General features: G+C 40.4%; 1 protein-coding gene across 1 annotated transcript; it reads right to left on the bottom strand.

Moving 5' to 3' along the window:
• Nucleotides 1-7,051: 7,051 nt before the first annotated feature.
• Nucleotides 7,052-20,514, bottom strand: LOC119745082 (complement C1q tumor necrosis factor-related protein 3-like). The gene is made up of 2 exons (XM_038221304.1): nt 20,395-20,514; nt 7,052-7,597 (listed from the first exon to the last, which is right to left on the bottom strand). Exons 1-2 carry the CDS (start codon nt 20,512-20,514, stop codon nt 7,052-7,054), a joined length of 666 nt encoding a protein of 221 aa, XP_038077232.1.
• Nucleotides 20,515-23,749: the final 3,235 nt, after the last annotated feature.

The raw sequence follows: 23,749 nt of genomic DNA, 5'->3' as shown, positions 1-23,749 counted from the left end.
GCCGGTCACGTGACGTGTCTCCGCTGACCCATACGCCCTCCAAGTCCAAGTCGTCACATTCGTTAGGGCCCTGTCACACTTCTGCGTATCCTAATTCCTTATGAGTTGCTCATTGACATTTTTTTCATACGCAGTCGTACGCACAATACGCACCTCATATGCATCTCTATCGTTTTGTGTAAGTTTTATGTACGCAGGCATACGCACTGTACGGCCCAGTACGCTGGATAGTTTTGGGCATGCACAAAACTACGCTGCGTACGCTGTGTTACAACTGATAATGTAGTAACCAACGGATAACGTATCACCAACCGATAATGTATCACAAATTGACCGATATTGTATCACTAACCGATAATGTAGCAAAAATTGACTGATAGTGTAGTACAATTTGTATCCGATAATGTATCACGTGTCGACGGATAATGTAACTACAAAATAACTGTATCCGATAATGTATCACCACGGAACGGATACTGTATCAACCGATAATGTATCAAAAATCAACCGATAATGTATCAGTATATTTGGAAAAGGTGGAAATATTGCAAATGAATTAAAGTCTAATAAGTGTCTTTGCTATGATAAGTCCCCACTCGGGAAAGTTTATCATTAAGAATATTTTTTAACTGCATTCGCACATCCGCGCCGAAATGTGAACAAGTTCTTTTCTCCGGACACTAGGCCTCCGTATGGGCTCCGTGCTCCAACCCAAGAGGGCGCGTTTTACCACTTTTGAGAGCACCATGTATGGAGATCAATGGACGGGACACAGCATGTGCGAACTGTACTGTACTGGTTAGCGCGCAAAGTTCAACGCCACTTCCAGAATGTGCCAAGGCTATTAGCCGCAGCGTCTTCGCATGATTGTCAGGCAACGTCGGCGCGCGCATACGTTCAATTTAAAGGGAATATACATCATTTGCTTTTGCTGTAATTTTCAGAAATGGATGGAATTGGGGGGTTGGAAATATATAGCAAATATAGTTACACTGACTTTTTTTAGGTATTGGGTTCGAAAATGCTATAAAACCCAAGAAAAACAATCATTTTCCTGAAGTCTGGTTCCCTGACTCCATTTAAGAGGAAACAGAGCAGTTTACATATATTGGGGAATTGTAAGGTCAGGGAACCAGTCTAGCTGGCTTGTACCCGTTAATAGGTGTGTAATCGATGCAAACAAGTGCGATGGTCAACTGGGGCCAGTTTTTGAAATAGCCAGTTTTTTTCCAACGCTGATCGGCCGATCAGCGTTGGAAATTGATACAAAAATACCACTTTTTCTGAAAATGACAGTATACCAGGTGCCATGATTTTACAGGATGCTTTACACTGTCATTCACTAACAGTCCAGCAAGGTATTTCAAAATGATTTGGCAGTTTTATTTTTTGATGTTTGCAAATGTTGTATTTTCCCTTTAACTTGCGATGGTCTCACAGACTATTCCCTCCCCCAATAACTTTGCATCATTCAAAATACGCAGTGGATGCATGGACCGGGACCAGTCTAGGTCCTCCCCCAACTTTCCGTTTCTGGCCGTTGAAGGGGCACTTGTGCACGGAGCCCATAGCTCCATGGTAAAATTAAAAAAACTGAGGGGGGGGGGGGGGGGGCTGGAGACCACATGACACTTGGGGCGCTGTTCATGATACAGATGTATCAGCGCATTTCAAGCTTTTTGTGCTTTTTTCTCCCTTTCTCAGTACTATTTAATACATTTCGGCGGTTGGAAAGTTTGAAAAACACCTCAAAATCTGCCCTTTTTTCTCTAAATACAAAATAATGGGGGTGGGGTGATCCAATAGCCCAGACCCCTTTCCCCGGTCAAAAAGTGGGGCGGGATACATAGGACATAAAACAAACATTTGTGTACACCTTTTCCCCGTACTGACACATTATCGGTTGATTTTTGATACATTATCGGTTGATTTTTGGTACTTTATCGGTTGATACAGTATCCGTTCCGTGGTGATACATTATCGGATACAGTTATTTTGTAGTTACATTATCCGTCGACACGTGATACATTATCGGATACAAATTCTGCTACACTGTCAGTCAATTTTTGCTACATTATCGGTTAGTGATACAGTATCAGTCAATTTGTGATACATTATCGGTTGGTGATACATTATCCGTTGGTTACTACATTATCAGTTGTAACACGCTGTTACGCAGGTCATAAGTTATAAATACGCAGCGCATCGGTCCCGCATCGGTCGTGCGCGGTACGAGCACGCTATGTGTTCATGGGGGATAAGCCGCTCATACGCGGTAAGGGCCATGTCACACTTCTGCGTATCCTAATTCCTTATGAGTTGCGCATTGACATTTTTTTCATACGCAGTCGTACGCACAATACGCACCTCATATGCATCTCTATCGTTTTGTGTAAGTTTTATGTACGCAGGCATACGCATGGTACGGCCCAGTACGCTGGATAGTTTTGAGCATGCACAAAACTACGCAGGTCATAAGTTATAAATACGCAGCGCATCGGTCCCGCATCGGTCGAGCACGGTACGAGTACGCTATGTGTTCGTGGGGGATAAGCGGTTCATACGCAGTAATACGCTGACCTCCCGGCACGCTCCCCGTCAGCATGATGAGCCGCCTATATTTGACGTATTCATAGCGTACTTGCAGCGCAGATACAACGCACGCTGAACGAACTCATAGCGAATGCCGACGTATTGCGTCGGGCATGCGGTCGGCATAAGTTGGGTGCGTCCGGAATACGCTCAGCATGCGCACTGCATACTGACCTATTCGCAGCCCGAAAAATAATGTTGTGCACTGCATACGCAACTCATACGAATTGCATACGCAATGGATGCGCTGAATTCGTTACTTGTACGCTAGATGTGCGTCGCACATAAGTCAAAGTATTCAAAAAATGTCGACGTTTTGAGCGTACGGCTGCGTATTGAAAACTTTTGATAAGGAACTCATAAGGAATTAGAATACGCGAAAGTGTGACAGGGGCTTAATACGCTGACCTCCTATATACATAGCGTACTTGCAGCGCAGATACAACGCACGCTGAACGAACTCATATCGATTGCCGACGTATTGCACGAATTAGTACCGCTCGTCCTTCGAGCGGGCAGCGCAGTGTACTTATTCGTATCTTATGAGAAACGCACAGATAGCCAACTTGCGCACTGCATACGCAACTCATACGCATCTCATACGCAATGGATGCGCTGAATTCGTTACTTGTACGCTAGATGTGCCGCACATAAGTCAAAGTAATCAAAAAATGTCGACGTTTTTTTATCATACGGCTGCGTATTGAAAAATTTTGATAAGGAACTCATAAGGAATTGGGATACGCAAAAGTGTGACAGGGGCTTTAGCCATTTGTTAGACAAACTCTATGTTTACGCTGGGCATTCGCTATTATGACAAAGATCCTTGGGTTGGACGTATGTGTCTGAACAGCTGACGAAGAAGCAACCTACACCCAACGTGCGAAACGTTCACACAGCGAAGGCTCAACGTATAAATAGCGTATTGATCACTACGTTGACCTCTCAAAATTTTGAACATGCTCAAAATTTTTCCTAGACCCCAGCGCACCTTTGCGAACCCCTATGAACCTCTAACGAATACAACTTATGCCACACGTCTCACGAACGAATGACAACTTACACGAACGTACACCCACATTTCCAAAAACGTCGGGCACACGTTATCTCTATTCGCAACAGTGTGACAGGGCCTTGAGAAGGGGTCGTTTTCTTGTCTCAAATCACGACAACAAATCCCGCCTATTGCTCTCCTTTGTAGCTGTTGCAATGGGCTTTTTATTTGATGACAGGGCACGTCTCAACAAAATAACCTGATTATCAATATAAATCTTGAGCTTTTTATTCGTTACCAACTACGCAAAAAAAAAATGGGAAAAGACATGGTGTATAACAACTCGCAATTACAAGCTTTTAAATATGATGGGATGGGCTAAATGTTGGACAATCTATCACGACTACTTTCTCTGCATGTTACCATCCTTTAATTCAGTGAGGAACTAAGTTGAAATTACAACACAAATCGCTCATACCGAAAGTGATTTAGCCCCATTGATCCATATACCAAAGCCACAGTGCTATTAAAACAAACCATTTCAAGACTCACAATTCTGCATCCTTTGATATTTTAGATTCAGCATCGTTCATCTAAATATGTATACTACTTTCAAAAGGCACACGTTGATTTTTATTATCATTTTTGTTTTAAAATTCTGCTACGGTCAAATTATCAAAGAGGTCTTTTAACAAATAGCAGCTATGAATGCCTAAAATGCAGTACTAATTTGAGCTATTTGTAAAGTTGTTATGTTGTGAACATTGCAAAAATTAAAAACATAAAGGAATGTTCGGTTCTCATACTTATTCGTATTGTACTCGTTTAAACTTTCCAAACATCTGCAAAAAGTTGTAAAAATGCAAATACATTTATAGCTTTTCTTTAATAATTGCATAGTCTGATTGTAAGTAGGTGCATAAACATCTAAAAAGGAGAGTCGGAAATAGCCAAATATCTCTACAAAGTGACATCAAATCATAAATCACTCCAACAAAAACCAAAACACTATTAGTATAGCAATAATATGGTTCAAACTCAAGCCTGTTCGAGTATGAACTGAACTCTACTTTAAAAAAAAGTGTGTGCATACAGTTGTTCAGAAAGAATGCATTTTACATTACATAGGGATGCACTTCGATACCGGCCGTGATTCATATTATGAGGGTATTTAACGTCACCCAAGTTATACATTATACATTCACTTCTGTGGTGCAATTCAAATTCATACTTTTTTTCAGCAAGAAACAAAATCTTCTGAGGATTAATAACTGATATCGGGGCGTGCCTCCACTCGCCAAAGAATAGCCCAGCCGGTGCAGAAACAAATCACGCTTTACAATTGTTATTACTTATTATCCATGTCATTACTTATTAACCATGTTCACATAACAAATAACATTTTTCCCTAAACAATTTATTCTTTTCACTTTGTTATTAAAACTCTATTAACAATATTTTATTCCAAAGTGGATACAAATATAATTGCTGCCAACATTTTTAAAGCATACTTGTTTACTATTTCTCAATGCTCTTATACAAAGCTAAATTAAAAGCACTCAAACTTGTAAATATATTGCCTATACGGAACTGTGAAGTACAAATGTATACAAGTACATTATTTTATAATACGTGCATTTGTTATTTCCCGATTGGATTATTGGAACAGTTTATTTCTTATGCTTGGTTCATACGGTTACCAGCTTAAGAAACTGCAACATATTTAGAATGCTGCTGCCCGACTGGTTATCTCGAGAAGGATAGATCGTCAAGCAGACATGCATCCATACTTCAGGAACTACATTGCCTCCCGGTCACGGTGCGGGTTCAATTCACGATTTTTTGTTAGTTTTCCAACTTATCCGTCGTGGTGAGTCAGCGCCACAGTGCCTCACATAGTTGATATCAGTTCATGAGTTTAACGTTCGCATTAAAAGTTGTGATATGGGGTTGAGCTTAAACATCCTAAAGTTCGTCCAAAATCTAGCAAGGAATAACATGGTGATCGTCCTTTTATTTAACATTTAGAAATTAATCTAGAAATAATAATGAATTTGAAATTTTCAAATCCCAACAACATATATATATTTATTTTTAAATATTATTTTAAAACTTATTTTTAATAGACGAGTATTTTTTTATGTTCTTTGATGTCTTATAAAGCGTTTTCAGATGTTAATGTAAAAATGTTATCAATATATTAAGAAGAATTACTAATTGAGTGGTCGGGCACAACCCGACTACTGTTTACAATTGTTCCGATTAATCTTTCGTTCCTCCTTTCTTTCTTTCTTTCTTTCATTCTTTCTTTCTTTCTTTCTTTCTTTCTCCTGACAATACTTTCTGCGGATTTTCTCCTAAACGGTATATGGTACGAATGTTCATCCCGAGTGGTGCATTTTACTCTAACGTCATGATGACGTCATTGGGCGTCAAATTACAAGCGATTTTCGTTTCATGTTTTGATTGAAATTGTTTTGTCGTGTACGGGAGCTCGCTTGGCCGTTAACACCGGGTTAACCGGAAGGTCCAAGTTAGTTATTCACAACTTAACTGGGCAGTGTTTAAAGCTATAGTCCATCATTTGCAGCTATCCGAAAAGTAACTGGCGTATTTATTGTTGAAAAACATACTTGGTTGAAAAATAGTAAGGGGACTAAACTCCCTGAGAAATTATTTTTTCTGGCAAGCTGTCATTTTGAGGTAATCAACAAAAGAAGGCCTTTCCAACGGTACGTCTTAAGACGCACCGTAGGAAATTTAAATTAGTAGTTCGTTTTGTTATTCGGCGGAGCGCGCGCAAGCATTGGCACGACGCACACTCACGCGCGGTTGCTATAATTCGTCGGATCAGTGCGCGACATCGCGTAGCTGCAATCGGCTCAGTGAGATCGTGTCTCGGACGCTGAATTCAGGCCCAATTCAAAACATGATTCAGCAACTTTTGATTTGAAATTGAAATCCTAGAATGCTGTTTTTCTCGGAATATACAGCTGAAGCTGAGCTGAAACTTCATCAGGTCAGTTGTTCAGTACCCTTCTTTAGATTTTGAGCACTTTTGTTGCTTCAAACGAACAAAATGCACAAATTACACATGATGGATTATATCTTTAATGAAATAGTTGCCTGCCCGGCCACTCTGCGTTTGTACCTCAACACAAACGCCAACTTCTAGTTGACATTCTTATTATTAAGATATTGAACATTAATTTCTTTTTATTCATTAGTTATTGTTTTGGCAAAACAGCCCTGCCCCTTTATTTTCTAGCCTTTCGCCAAGGCCATCGAGGCTTAAAGCTACGAAAACACATAAGAAATGCTTGACAAGATGGCAAAAGGCCTCGTGGCTTCACTACTCGCGTGTGTGGTCTCCCGCTCCAGTCTTTGTCTAATGCCGGCAAGTTAAGCGACGATGGACTTGGCGAAAGGCTACTGTATTTTCATGCGTGGTGATTATTTATTTATTTATTCGGAGTTAAGGAGAAAGCCACTAAATGAGCTGAAGTGCTGGGTGGAATCACTGTGCACCCGACCGTACATCGCTAAATACACCGCGTCTCCACGCTGCAGAACCAGCACAGCGCTACCAGACAACTGACCGCGTTGACTTGATTCACCATAAGTAGTGATCACCCAGTAACTGTTTTTAACAAGATGGATGTGAAGGCTACCACTATTGCTATACTTAAGAACAGAAAAGGAAAATACGTAGGTGCCCGGCACACTGCAGGTGAACGTACCGGTCTCGAGATCGAAGCTGGTACCCGACAAAAGTATCTCGGTCTGCTGGAAGGGCAAACGGGTGTCGTGACTGGAAGAGGTGAACTGGCTTGTCCTCACCACGGTGAATGCCACCCGCTGGTTGGAGTCGTCCAGCGTCTCCCCCGGCTCACCCTTCTGACCTTTGACACCAGCCTGACCGGCTGCTCCAACAAGACCTCTCGGACCTATCTTGCCGGGCAGACCAATCCCATCGTCCCCTTTAGACCCTTTGTTCCCAGGTGCTCCCCGCTCACCCATAGGTCCAATAGGGCCAATCTCACCATGCTGACCTGCATCGCCCTTTGACCCCGGCTGACCGTACGGCCCCATCGGTCCTACTGGCCCAGGCAGACCTGGTATGCCGGGTATTGCAGCAGGTCCTTGGCAGCACTGCTGACACACCTGAGATGCAGGACCATCACCGTCCGAGGGAACAGGCCCAGAAACGGAAGCTCGGAGCTTGACAGAGTTACCCAGAAGGAGGGCGATTGACAGAATGGTGGCGACGCAGATCTTCATCTGTAAAGAAACCAATACATCAAACGAAAAACAAATCAATCGAGAATGGCCTAAACAAAATAAATAAATCAATAGGAAAGAGTAGAGAAAATATTGAGCTAAGATAAACTGAAGAATTTGTCTAAAAGACATTTCTGACTTTGAGAAACAATATAAGAGAATGCGTTCGGCGTTATTATGACAAGGCCTTTCTGACGCCAAGGGGCTCAAAAGGTATGAAAAGCGTAGTTTTTGGGGGGTCAACCCTCACAATGGAACCTGGAAGCTGACACCTGGTGGCGCGCTTCCGGACCCCTCCCAATACGAAAAATATAGCTTGTAAAATTCGGAGTTTTAAAATTCTGATCATTGGGACTTTGATTCTTAAGATAATCACCCTCCGAAAAAGGCCTTTGTAAAATTGTTACTAGCATCTCAAATAGAAACTGAAAATTCGCATGACGTGAAAGAGAAACATTTAAACGAAATCGTAAATGCTCTAACTGCGACCTAATAAAGATGGTTGCAGTTTGACATTAACAATTTTAAAAGTTCTGATATGCATATTTCCTTCCCTGACATATATCATTTTCTAAGAAATATGCGGACAGCAGAGCTAAAGGGCCGAATGATTTCTACAAACAACAACTCTATGTATCAGTTCTACAAATGAATCATGCTCGATAAAGCAATTTGAAATTGAAGTAAATTGTGTGCATCATCATGATCGGGTACGTTTGTATTTGCGCCCTCTAGTCTATTCCAGCCAGTGACACGTTTAACCTGCAACGCTTGAAAGTAACTTAATGATCAAACCGGAATGGCGCACCTGTGAACTAGCAGATTGACACGGTTTAACAAATTCAAAGGTACTGAGAATATCCACTTTATTAATAACACAAATAAGACAGGCATGTTTGCGTTGTCATGATTTCCTGATACGTTCCTCCGTGACCAATTTCCACAGCGTTAAATTAGTTTGAGTGATTGCCGGGAAAACATGTGAGTGCATCGCACAGGAATTTTATGTTTGAAACTTAAAGTGATACAATAAACAGGGGAAACCAGCAAGAAAACAAAGGGGGTAATTCATCATAATGGTCTATAAATTATGGGTAAGGGTATACTTATAAGATTGTTTTCTTGTAACCAAAATGTTAACAAAAAGGAACAAAGATTCATTCGTCTGAAATATTGAGAGCGCGTGAATTTCAATAATAGCAGGAAACTTGGTGTTTAGGCCAAGTACACTCTTGAAAACACATTCTACTAGATTTGCCTAGAAAACAGTCAAACGTGAATAGCCATGTTTATTGACAATAAACACTTCCATGAATTTATAGTGTGCTATTTCTAGCGACAAAAATCTAAATTTGTTTTCAGGAACTAGAGAAACCTTCAGGCAGTTTGGGCAATTTTGTTGATGAAAGTGCAGAATGAAAGCAGTAGCGTAAATATGGTCAGACAGGAATTCCGTTTTCCGAACAAAACATTAATGGCACTAAGTTTGACTGAACTGCCTCAGAACCTTTAGTAAGGAAAGAAAAAAATAATTCATCAATTGAATACGGGCGATTCCCAATAGTGCGCCTTCAAGAGTTTGCAACGCGTTGGCCAATCACAATGCGCAAAATCTGTCGACCCAACGCCCGTTTGGAAAAGGTCGACTGATTTCGCGCATTGTGATTGGCCAACGCGCTGCAAACTCTTGGAGGCGCACTATTGGGAATCGCCCGTATTCAATGATGAGGTTTTTTTCCAATTTGATAAATAGTCATTCGAAACCAGGAACAATTATTCACTAATAAAAACAACGGTCCAATGATTATTTGTAGTTTCCTGATCGGAATACGTCCAGGAAAAGCAACATGTTTTAATCTCGCTTTGTGAAATTTCTCGGGAAACTAAATGTTCCCTGAGATCAACATTAAATTTATTCAAACGCTTTCATTTTTTTTTTTCAAATTCATTAGTATACCAATACAAATCGTATGTATATTTAAGCCATTAGTAAGTTGTTGAAATGTTTTTGAAAGCATATTTGTGTGGATTTTAAAACAGCAAATTCTTCATTCAAATAGCTTTTTTTCGTCAAATTTTACACCTTGCTTATTCAGTGATGAACACTTTCTTTCAAATTCGCATAAAAACGGGCAATCAGTTTCAAACCAAGTTGATTTTGGCGAACAATCAAAATATTTAAGGAAATATTCATTATACGCCTTAAAAGTGGGCAATTGAAACTGACGTTACTTTGCAGTGAATTATTGTGCTTTGGATTTCAGTCCCGCTCGGGAATTCAACTTCATGCATACGTTTGCCAAAGTAACACATGTTCAATGAAATTGGGAGGTTTAGCAAGATCAGTGGCGGATGCAGGGGTGCGGATGGGGCGCCCTCTCCCCAGCAGTGACCGAAGTTTTATCAAATCAGGCCACATTTCACTTGAAAGAGCCCTTCCACCCCTTTTCCCGGCACAACATCCACCCAGGCAGGAAACACTCTGGATTTGCCCTTGAAGATACTGTGTGATAGTGTTGAAACAAAGTATAACATGACATGACTTTCAGATGAAGGAATGTACATAAAGAAAAAAAACATGCATATCAGAACCTAACAATGCTAACCCTAAAAGGGCAGGGTTATTTTGACCATCTCTCAGCCGGGGGGGGGCAAATTCCGCCCCCTCCTAAGATATCGGCCATTGAGTGACAGTACATTTATAGAGCAACCTATCATGAACATACCCAAGACATTTCATGATTAAAGGTCAAGGGGCTTTGGAATTATGGATAATTAATTATTCATATGTACGAATGGTAATTCTGCTCTGTGTAAACTACGTATATGAGAAAATTATTTTTTCGCGGCGCGTATCAAAAGATGCGCAAGGCTCGAGGCTAACAAGTCATAACAGCTTGGGTCGCGAAAATAAAAAAAAAGAATTTCAAGGCTAGCGCTGAAAAAAGTTGAGGGGGGGGGGGGAATTGCGGCCCCCGGCCCTTTTAGGGTTAAGTGGCTAGATGATAGAATGAATGAAGTTTTGAGCACTCTCCCAAAATAAGGCCTACTGCAAAAAAAAAAATAGACTTGTTTCATATGATAAATCATCTTTCGAAAACGGGAAAAATGATACTAATTAATAATGGAAAAATTATTATTTGACGGGTATTTTCCTGGTCGAATACGTCCAGAAATAGCAACATGTTTTAATGTGGCTACATGAAATTTCTCGGGAAAGTAAATGTTGCCTGAAATTAGCATTCAATGTATTTAAACGCTCTCATTAACACCTTTATTCAAATTCGTTTTACAAATAAAAAATGTCTGCATTTTTTTCGAGGTACTAGAAGCCTAAGACATTGAAATGTTTCTGGAAGCGTAATTATGTGAGTTTTAAAACAGCAAATTCTTTATTCAACTAGCTTTTTCCGTCCAATTTCACACCTTGCTCGTTCAATAATGCAACACTTTCCTTCAAATTTGCATAAAACAGGCAAACATTTTCACACCCAGTTGAATTTAGCGAACAATCAAAATATTTAAGGGTGTCTTCAATATACGCGTAAAAACAGGTAGGCAATTGACGTTACTTTGCATCGAAATCACATGTGCTTTGGATTTAAGTCCCGCTAAGGGTTTCAACTTCATGCATACGTTTACAAAATGTTACACATTTTCAAGAAAATCGGGCAGTGTAGCAAAATCAGTGGCGGATCCAGGGTGCGGAGGGGCGCCCTCCCCTCCGGCAGTGACCGAAGCACATCCCCCCCCCATCCTTTTAATATTTTGCAGCATTTTCCCGATTGATCTTCTTCTTGTTTTGCCCCCACTCCCATTTAATTAACAACAGTATGATTCCACGCCTGTCTTTTTATTTTCCCCCTTTTTTCTCCTTATTTTTTGCATGTCCGGGGGCAGCAAGCGCCCAATGCCCCCCCCCCCCCCCCCCCACCTCTCGCAACGCCCATGAAAGCTGATGCTTCAAACTTGGAAGTCGGACAGCTAAACAAACGGTCCGAATAATTTGTACAAACATCAACTCTTAACCCTAAAAGGGCCGGGGGGGCGGAATCCGCCCCCCCCCTCAACATTTTCCGCGATAGCTTCTAAAAAAATTTTTTCGCAACCCGAGCTGTTATGACTTTTTAGCCTCGAGCTTTACGCATCTTTTGATACCAAAAACATAAAAATCGGCCCACGGGTTGGCACGTAGTGAAAAATTTTCCGGCGCTACGCGCCGTGAAAACTGAATTTTCGCATATACGTCGTGTACACCGAGCAGAATTGCCATTCATACATATGAATAATTAATTAGCCATAATTCCAAAACCCTTTGACCTATAGTCATGAAATTTCTTGGGCATGTTAAGGAAGAGTTGCTCTATGCATGTGCTGAGTTTCAAAAAATTTTGTCACTCGATGGCCGAGATCTTAGGGGGGGGCGAAATCCGCCCCCCCCCCCGGCTGAGAGATGGTCAAAATAACCCGGCCCCTTTAGGGTTAACAGGATTTCGAGAAATGAATCCAGCGGAGTAAAGCAATTTGAACTTGAATAAAACTGTGTGTGTAATAATGATCTGGTCCGTTTGTATTTGCGCCCTCTAGTCTCTTCTAACCAGTGACACATTTATCGTGCAATGCTTGAAAGTATGAACGTTCAGGCCTATATAGTGATCAAACCGGAATGACGCATTGTGATCTAGTGAAGGACACAGTTTAAAAACAAAGTGCAAAAGGTATTGAGATTATCCCAGTTTTCAATAACACAACATAGGACAGGATGTTAGAGATGTCCCGATTTCCTTTATACGTTCTTCCGTGGCCAACTTCCGTATAATTTTTTTTCTCCTTAATTGGTTACAGTGATTGCCGGAAAAAAAATTGAGCGGATCGCATCGGGATTTTATGTCTGATACAATAAACAGGGAAAACTATAGAAAGAAAACAAAGCGGGTGATAGATCATACTGATACTATGGGTCAAGTGTCGAGCTTCCGCAAGATTTCTTTCTTTGAACACAAAAAAAGGTTAAAATTTTTCATCTGAATAATTGTGTAAGTGCGTGAACTTCAATAACAATGAGGATCTAGATGTAATACACTCTTGAAAAACCTACAGCCATGTTTGACTGGAAAACCGGCGAATCTGAATGGCAATAAAAACTATAAAACTTCCTTTAATTTGTAGTGTTGTTTTTCACTATTCAGTATTTGGGTAATTATTGTGCGTCGAGAGTGCACTATGTAAGTAGTAGCAGAAATATTGTCAGACAGGAATTCCTTATTCCGAACAAATAACAAAATCTTGACTATTTGCTCTTAGCTATATCATTGCCTGATTTTGGCCTCACAAAATGTTGGTCTGAATGCGCATCAACTTTTCAGACTAGAGCTAATTCAGCTGTAGTCTATGCAACATAATACCTGGTTATGATTCAAGCACCAATATCGCCTGATAAGTTATCGAATAACCGTATGGGAATGGGATCATCATGGTCGGAAATATTTACAGCGCACTGTTTTGGCTATAAGTACATGTGTGCCAATATCATATATCAAAAAGATTAATCCCAAAGTTAGCAGAATTATCGTAAAGATTGTTTCAAACACTCACCGTGCAATTCTTGTTCGATCGTGCAAACAGTTCTCTCGGGTTGTCGTCTGAACGTGAACATGAGCTGCGGTCGTTGTGAGGAATGAACCGGCAGCTTGTGACTTAAATATTGACGTTGATTTCCCGAGCAGTGACTGAGGAACTTGCAAGCCCGGTTGGTGATTGGCCCCCTGCGCGCTGTAAATCACACATCACCGACTCGCTTCATATTGATGAGAGGGAAATGATGTTAATGTTACATTGTCACACGTTAAACCCAAAGCTTGTATCACCGACACTCAAATAGACGCATCTAATTGGTGGAATGATTGTAAGGATGTCGGTGACACAATCAAACACGTGGATTGTGACTGGCACGTGTCAATCACACCCACTCACTTGTGGTTACCGACTTGTTGGGTGACTAAATATGATTGGTGGATAGAATAATGACGTACACCGGCCATGCGTGATTCAATCAGTGTTTGTTGTGCGCTTCGTGTTATTTAATGGAGCCACGCATTTGGTGGCTAGTATTTTGTAGTCAGGTTATGCAGTCTACATTTTTGATAGAAACACGAAGGCGTAATAATTTAGCTTGAAAAGAACAAGCAATAAGAACTTCAATATATTGTGTGCATAATATCAGGTCCATACGGTGAAGTATACTTATTTTGCAGAGCCCAGCAATTCCAAAAGGCAACTTAATTATAACCATTCATCTATCCCCATCCACTAGTCAAACGTGCGCTCGGCCATGCCAACTTCTCGGCATGCAATCCACCTCGAACATGTAGAATCCCCTCCCCGTTAATTGAGGCCTCCCACCTCCGGTTATTGATCCCAACTTATACTAAAACCAAACACATCATTAGGCCGACCCCGATCTTGACCCTCGCCTGATCTAATCTAATCCCAAACTTACCCCAACTGTTTGGATCCTACCATGTGCAACAAACTTCTTTCCTTAGGAAACACCAGCCTTCAATAGCCTGATCTCCAAGCCAAGCACGAATTCCCATATCGAACCCCTGCCCCACCATCCCTTCCCCCTCCTAACCACCCTGGGCAGCCAACGACGGATCCCGAACCAATAGGCTGAGGCGGAGAAAGGGGTGCTTATTTAATGCTAGAGTGCTGTTGTTCCCCTTTCTATTAATAGTTTCGTCGAAAGGAAGAGGAAGAGTAAATCTATTTGTACAACATTATACAGTCGTGTCGGGACATTTGTTTTTCGTTGGGTAACCTATCGAGTGCCACTTTTTTTTTAGTAATTCACTCATCAATGTTCTGCTGATGACAACTAACAGTTCCCCACTAAAATAGACCGGCCTATAAGAATACCTACTGAAAAAAAATGAGAAGACGGTGGCCCATATTCTACCGAAAGTCCAAAATAATCACTAATTGTGCCCCTGAGTGTGCCTGATTTCTAGCTGAGCAATACTGCCCACAATTCCAAACAGTACCTATTCTTATACCTATCTAGGGTGTGTCGTTTTTAAACCTAGTATTTCGAGAGATATTACGCAGCGAAGTATTACTCATTAGCATGGTTCATTATAGGGACCTTAATTTAGACTCCTCATTTTCTGGAGGAAGCATTCAAAAGAGTTAAGCGCCTCCCCGAATCCCAGGCAGGCTGAGTGGTGAGGCACGCCACTTACGCCACTGAGTTTGAAGTGACGTATCGTTTTTCATCATCCGTGACCATGAGTTTGACCACGACCAGACTTACAGCAATAATATTTTAACTGAAAAAAATCTGCCATCGGATATTTGGAAATCACTGGGGGGGGGGTGTTGGGACACCTACAACCAGTGGCAAAGAGGACAGGGCGTCCGTACTGCGCCGTCTGGCCTGAGGAGCTGGCCGTCTGTTCAATGCGAAGACCATTTTTACCAAATCCGGCACTCAGACCTCACCGCTGCACTTGGCAACGACCCTGCCCCTAACATACCTGCCCGTAAGCTGACGTGGGTTCAACTTTCACCCTATCCAGCCTCTCTCACCAAGGCTTTGCCCCCCCCCCCATCTCACCCATCTTCCATCAATCTGCAGGACGCAACCACCTTATTAATGTCTTACAACCTTCAGACCCAACCCGACCTGAACACCCTGCCCCTCAACGGTGGACAGAACCAAAGTCTCGATGTGCTTCCGGTTATGTTAGGCTGTGAGTGGAGGGGAAGGGGGGCAGGTAAAAGGGCCTGATACCCGGCAAGCTGGCCGTTACAGAATCGATAGGCGTGGGGATGCGTGTCATTTTTCCTTCATTATTTTTCCCGCCTACAGTATACTAGCATTTTTGGTGGCGTGGGTGGCTTGTGCGTAACTTTGCTCGCCTCTCACCAAGGTGACCACGGTTCTAATCCTGGCCACGGATCATATGTGAGTAGAGTTGTGCGTTGGTTCTCTCCTGTGCCAGGAGGATTTTTCTCCGTGCCCTCCGGTTTTCCTCCCTCCGGAAAAATCGAATACTTTCGATTTAAGGCTGTGCTCCTTGGCCATATGGGTCGTTGTGGCCGGCAGCCATGGGCGAATTTACGTGCCAGCGGCCCGACCACGTTGTAGTCGCGTCCTTCGCAATTCAGCATCCCAGCTGCGAGTAAGGATGATTAGCCTCCCAAATTATTAATTATTATATTTCAAGAATCCGTGGGGGAAATGAAACGAGTGGACTTCACCATCGTCTTAGTAATATTTACTGGTCTTGTTCAATTATTGAAAGATAAATAAATATTGATATCAGTTTTGTTGCGCCCCAGGGGAGGCGGAACCGGGGGGGGGGGGCCTGGGGGAGGCGTTTGCCCCCCCCCCCGATTTTCCCAAGTGCCCCTTTTGCGGCCATAAATGTGCCGCCTCGAACAGTAAAGTGCCCCCTCAAGATACAACAAAAATGCCCTTAAAGTATCTTACTATTTCTTAGAAATAACCATATCCCAATAATGGTATAGATATTTTTGATATAAACGAGGAATATGAAAATCAAGTCCCAAAACCCATACAATACGGCCTTGAAAGGGCACATAATGCATATTTAGCATATAATCGTTGGTTTTTAAATGCGCCCGCTATGTTGGAAGATGGTACCAGCCCCCCACTATTTGATTTTACGGAGGCCAAGTGTCCGGTGAAAAAAACGTGTCGACATTTCAGCACGGGCTTGCAAGTGCCCCTTTTTGGTGATGCCCCCCCCCCCCCGAGTTTCAAACCCCTCTCCGCCGCCGCTGTTGCGCCCTCCCATTTTCAACCCCTAACCCCGTCGACACACATCTGTACCGGGCCTTGAACACGAACCTCAAATTCAAGACGACAAAACAGCAAAATAACTATACAGAAATACAAAGTAATTCAATGATTTGTTGCACATATTTTTCAAAAATAGAGAAACGATTTTTTTAACTTTTTTTTAGTAAATATTCAAAATGTCTTTGCAATTCTACTTTCCGGAGAATTCGATTTCATTCTTCCAGAGTGTATTTCGTCGTATAGTCTGTCCAGGCCGTTCCACCTACAAGCCTTGGCTTATGTGAACAGCCTTATATTCTCCTATTCTACTCTTTCTCAACTTCGCTTGCTATTAATTATAAAATATTAATTTAAATAATTAGATTCAATTAAAGCATTATTTTTTTTTCTGGTGGTTATTACCTTCACATTTTTAATTGCTTGTTTAAATACAACTGTATTGTACTTACATCATCCAACTTTGTATCGGTTTATTGGAGAGTGCTAAATAAATGTCAACTGAATTGAATTGAATTGAATTAAATATTACAAGGGGCATGTATGTCCCACATTATCAAAAACAAGAGTTTTCAAAACATAGTTTTTTTAGAATTTCTATTCTATGTCTTATCACATGATATTACTAAATTAGTTAAGCAGTCAAATAAAGAGATATTATGAAATGTAAATGCACTTCAAAATAAACAACACCTTTTGTACAATAAAATAATCATTTGCATTAGAATAATAACTGCATATTAAAAATGCTCTGATAGTGTCACATTAACAATTAAAATTGCATTAAATCGTAAACAATCATTTCATCAGAATTAAACTCTAAGACCAAACTTTTAACACGTTAAAAATCCGATGAAAATAATTTTGGCACACAAGAACAAAACAAAAACAATAATGACATTTAAGAGTCATTGGTCCACTGTGGTGCAATGCAAACTCACTTCTTTGTTTGTTTGTTTTTAGAGAGAAAACAAATCCTTCCGAGGATTAATAAATGATACTGCATTGGGCGTGTCTCCGCCGGGTTGTCTCTTGTAGCGTGAATTTAGGACCCTATGAAATACAGAGTCATTAATATTATATATAGTGCGTGTCTAGGTAGTGATCATTAGTAGAGTGACCGCTCACGCGAGAGAGTTTAACCGATAATAGGGTGCTAGTAAGTCAATCACATTAATGTTTGTAGAAGACATCATTATGTAAGGTCGAAAGCAGCAAAGTCTTCATTCAAATTTTAGTCCAATTTTTCACCCTCGCTCATTCAAAAATGCAAAACTTTCTTTCATATGCACTTAAACACGGGCAAGCGTTTCGCACCCGGTTGAGTTTAGCGAAAATATAAAAATGTTTCAGGGTATCTTCATTACCTGCATAACAAGTATGCAATCTAGGTAACTTGTACATTGAATTCAATTTGGTAAATACGTTACTTTACCAAGGTTAGACATTCTCAACCAATACTAGGGTGAAGGTGTTATAAGTTTTCACAGGAGTCTGATTTTCATATGACACCGGAAACGAGCTTTTTTTTTCTTAAATGAAGTTTGGATGAGAGAAATTTATCGGGAATCAGTATTAACCTGAGTGTCTGAGGAGCATCACCATTGCCAGCTCCGGGCATGGGGGAGGGGGGAGGGGCCACATTACCAGCTGGGGGAGGGGCACACCACAAGAAAACACACAATTGCAGATAATGCTTTTAGGCTTATGTTTTTTTTGCCAATGGGGGCTTGACATTTGCTCGCTTTGTGGAGACCACTATTTATGAGGCGCCCCCTCTATTGATGAAAACTTAACTATTAATGAAAACTAGTTTTATTTAGCGCGCCCTTTCTCGAAATAAACTTTCATTAGTTGTTTGACGGTTTCTTGCGAAATAGAATCTCCTGATGAGTAATACATCAAGACCGATTACTGGCCAAACTTACAACTTAAAACATCTGGGCCTGGTAGGCTCGGGTTATTGCGTGTGTCATATTTCTTGGACGTTGACTTTCTGTTTTCATTCGGTTTGTATTTTTCGCGTTTAAGATACTATATTTGTTTCGGTCAAACATGTATTATTATTTCATTGTTTGACAGTTTCCCCATAATATTAAATATCATAATGTTACGCAGTCATCATGACATATCACTGGACGAAATTCTAATTTTGAAATACAGTATTAACTCGTTTTGGGGGCAAAGAAATACTACATGTATTCAATTAAAATTTCAAACACCATGCGTTGGATATCTACAATCATGAGTATTACTAAAAAACAATCGGGAAGTACGTGTAGTTATCACTTATGTCTTTGGGAGTCGATTTACAGGTCTTGGGGTGCAGCCCTGTATTAAAATTCTCAAAGACACCAGTGTTAAATGACCATGCTTCAAAATTCTTGTAAAAAATTCTCAGAACTCTCACGGGTATAACTGCACAGACAAAAAGGTAATCAACATGTCATCTTTTATTTTATTTTCCTTTTTGTGTGTGGGTTGACCATTGACTTTTCAAGATATTCTCACCCAAAGAAGGCGACCCCTATTTTTTCCCAAAGTGGAACAATAGCCATCTTCAAAAACGATCCTGCCACAACATGACACAATAGCGCCACTTTCGAGCCCGAATGCATCCAAAATGCTCAGAATTGGAAGCCCCAAGTCCGGGCCAGAGGGTTCATTGCCTTATCTCTTCAAATCCCCAATTTTATGGCTCAAGAACTCTCTAATATAGAATATTTTGAGGGTTTAACTGTCTTTCATGACCTCGGCGGATGGGTTTAGGCCTAGTTACCGGTGTGCACCCTTTACCATCCTGCATGTGCGGGATTTGTTTTCTCTCCCAAACGTCAGCCGCATAATAGGTATACGGTGGGCGTTTAGGAATTTACTTTTCTAAAAAAGAAAATATAAATTAGAAAAAAAAAATGAATTCGAACGAAATGAAATTCGGACCTTATTTCCCTTCAGCTTTGTTTTGCTGATAAACCCCTCCGCACGAATTCCGCCCCTGCACACATCCAACCCCCCCCCCCATTCACGTGGCGATGACACTGGCCCTAACATACCCGGCGTTTGTAAGATGAGCGTGTCAGGAAATCGTACAGCTCCCCCCCCCCCTATTCAGCCTCTCTCACCAATGCCCTTTCTCTCATTCTCACCCATCTCCAGGGGCGGAGCACGGTCATTTTTATTGTGGGGGGGGTAATTGTTTTGAAAAGGGCACTTGCACATCCGTGGTGAAATGTAGACAGGTTTTTTTCTCCGGACACTTGGCCTCCGTAAAATCGAAAAGCGTGTTGGGGGGCGGGGGGGGGGGGGCAACTGTCGATGGGGGCGCTGTGTTAAACCGACGATTATGAGCACAAACGGCCAATATATGGTGCTTTTTACGCGATACATGTGCCAAATTCCGAAAAAAGTCAGCCAAAACGGCATATCCCGAGAAAAAAGGGCACCTTTTCTTTTAAATATTGGCACTTGATCAGAAAAAAAGATACTTCTTCTTAAAAAAAGGGCACTCTTTTCAAATGATTGAGGGGTAAACCCGTTGAAAAAGGGCATTTGAATGGAAAAAAAGGTAGTTTTTACAAAATATTGGGGGGGGATAAATACCCCCTTACCCCCCCCCCTCCCCCCGCTGGCTACGCCTGTTATCTCCCATTAATTTGCGAAACGCAACCACCTTATCTCTATCACCCTTCAAATCCAGGCCAACCTGAACACCCTGCTCTTCACAGGTGGATGCAGAACAACACTGTCGGTGGGCTTCTGGTTGTGTTGGGGGAGGGGAGGGAGGGGGCAATGATACATGGGCCTGACATCCAGCATTTTTCATTTCTCGTTTTGTTCTGTCTACATGTTTTAGCATTTTAAGAATCTGTGGGGTAAATGGGATAAGTAGACTACACCATTGTCTTAGTGCCATTTATTGTTCTTGATGAATTATTGGAAGATAAGTAACAATCAGCATCATATTTTGCTCCCCGCCCCTCATCTTCAATCCCTAACCCCCTCAACACCACTAATCATTCATCCTCCACGCCATCCATCCTCAACCAATGTTAACCCGGCCTTTCATTAACACCGATCCCCAAATCTAGAAGTCAAAACAAACAAAAATGGACAAAAATACAGGTAATTAACTGACTCTGTTTGCAATAATTTGTTATACCAAAGGGATTAGAATTGTTATCTATAATCACAGATTTAAGTACTTAATAAGAAATTATTGTGTTCGTAAAAATCAGACTGTGATTTGCTCGTTTATTTCAACGACAATATTTCTCTGCAATTTTACTGTCTTGAGAGGAATTCGATGGAATGTATTACGAGTGGGACAAGGTTTTCCACATTGTTAAAAGCTAAATGTTCAATTAAAGTAATTAAAATGTTCAAAATACAGTTTTTGAGTATCTATATTCGATACTGATTACATGTTATATGATTAATTTCTGTGCTTAAATTAGGTAAGCTGTTAAACAGAGCACGTCCTCAAATGTATACTTGGGAAAAAAATGTTTCTTAGAATCAAATATATACTATAGAATCATAATTGCGTAATCTGCTGATATAGTGTCACATTATCAACTCAAATTACATTAAATCGTAAACAATTTCAACATAGTGAAAGCTCTAAAACTCAACTTTTAACATGAACAACAACTCAATTATAAATGTATAACATGGGATACAAAATAAAGTGTTTAACAAAAGTTGAGAGTTCGTGGTTCACTGTGGCGCAATTTGAAACTCTTGTTTTGTTTCAAGAAAAAGTTTTCGAGGTTAAATAAATGATATCACCAGACTTCAATTAATCTCTGGCTGTATACGGTATGCGAAATGCAAATGAAAAAAAAAAAAAAACAATATTTGTTAACAACAACAATATATTTTAATACATGCATTTGTTACTTCCCAGACAGACTATTGTAACGTTTTATGTTTTTTTCAAACGATTACCAGTTTAAGAAATAACAACAAATATGCGGAAGGAAGGGTCGTACGCCCGTACTTCAGGAACTACGTTGGCATTCGGTTACGGTGCGGAATGAATTCACGATTCTTCGGTACTTTTCAAACTTATCGGCCATGGTGAGGCAGCGCTACGGTACTTCACAGAGTAAATATCAGTTCATGCGTTTAACATTCGCACTAAAAGCTGTGATGGGGTTCAGTTTAACCTTCCTAAAAGTTCGTCCAAAGCCTGGCAAGGCATACGGTGACCGTGCAGACTTCCACGTTATTTGAGCAAAAAATATTGAGGCCTCCCACCTCCGCTTATTGAACCCAGCCTATACCAAAACCAAACACAGAAACATGCAAACCCAAATCTTGACCCTCGCCCAACCAAACCCAATCCCAAACTCACCCAACTGTTTCGATCCATCCGTGTACAACAGACTTCTTTCCTTAGCAATTACAACCTTAGGAGGGCGTCACTTTCTTGTTGCCCATGATAGTGTACTTATAACAGAATTGTCATTTTTTTTCCGACACTTGATCTCGAATTATTGTTCTCCTCAATGTAATATGGGATGTTTGTTTCTCGGTGGGCCGCTTCATTTGTTCTAGCTCCTGGGAAAAAAATTAGGATCCCGGACTACCTGTTTATCGTGAACGAATTATTAACTATCATACAACACAAACTGTGTGAAGCTGTGAGTCACCCTGATTTCCCATTTGAAGGCATCTTTATGGCCAAGTTCTTAGCAAGCTCACTATTGACCTAAACTTGTTTTTCTTTATACTTTTTAAATTACTACTTTGCCAATGTAGATAAGGCTGGATATTACTTTATGGTATTAAAACGATTTTATTTTTTTTCACAAAATATTAATTTGGTATAAATAACTGTTAACTCGCGTTCACGTCAGTCTGCCAAGCCAGAATTGGCAAGGGCTACACTGTGCTTCAGGTTAAGATATACTAACTCAGAGAATAATGGACATGTGTGTCATTGACACAAACATTTACTTGGCTTATGCTATTATTTTTAAATTATGATAGTTTTCAACTGGCAATTTGCCAAATAGACAAGGAACTGTTAGGAACGATGAAAAATTCACTAATGACCCACGACAATTCCTATTTGATTCAAAGTTAAATTTCTTGAACTACATCAAACAGTTTTCTCGACATGCTCAACGCATCATTCGTGTGTTTGGTTAGAGAGTGTTAACTGCTGTTCTTTTTCACACAAACACTGGTTCTATCTGTCTAGTACCGCAATTATCTCAGCTTATTCCTCGAAATGTCATATGATTCTATCAAAAAGTTTTATATTGTGTTCTGAATGGTTAACAAGGTTATGTTTAAATATGTAATAATAATATTGTAGATTTTCTGGTACTTCAAAGGATTTTTTTTAATTGTTGGTAAAGTATAAGGAAATTATATGTATTTTTCTACTTACATCCCAAACGTCTTGAATCTGAGTGGGAAGTCATATTACTGGTTAATGTTTTATGGCAACTATTCTTTACTAAAATACATGTATAAATAATATACAATGTGCTCAATTTTAAATAAAATAACAGGGACTCCTGAACCCAAAGGGAGATTGGTTGCTTCAGTTAGATTAGTATTCATTTTGAGTTCGCGTTACGCAAGTCCATTTATACATTATTTTATAATACGTGCATTTGTTAATTCTCGATTAGATTATTGGAACAGTTTGTTTCTTATTTTTGGTTCATCCGAGAAATATTTATGAATTTGGAATTTTTCAATCACGGCTTAAAATATTTTCTTCTAAAACTGAAACTATTAATTTTATCTTATTTCTAATGATTTTTTAAAAGTATGTTTTGATGTTTTGTAAACCGTTTTCATATATCAATGCTAAACATGTAGTTAAAATTAATCATGTTTATCATACCTGTTAATGGTACCCATAGAAGACATTTTGTCGTCATCAAGTATTACTATTATTACAATGAACATCATTTCTGTTAATTCATTGGTTATTGTTTCGGCAAAATGGAAAGCGAATTTCTTTTTTTTTTTTTGGGGGGGGGGGGGGGGGGGGCACCACTGCTCCAGCATATTTATGCGAGGTGATTATTTATCAA

This window comes from Patiria miniata, unplaced genomic scaffold (genome assembly GCF_015706575.1).
Source record: "Patiria miniata isolate m_02_andy unplaced genomic scaffold, ASM1570657v1 HiC_scaffold_7, whole genome shotgun sequence".
NCBI classification, from domain to species: Eukaryota; Metazoa; Echinodermata; class Asteroidea; order Valvatida; family Asterinidae; genus Patiria; species Patiria miniata.
Note: the sequence above shows the minus strand (reverse complement) of the source record. Positions and strands in the feature narration are given on the sequence as shown.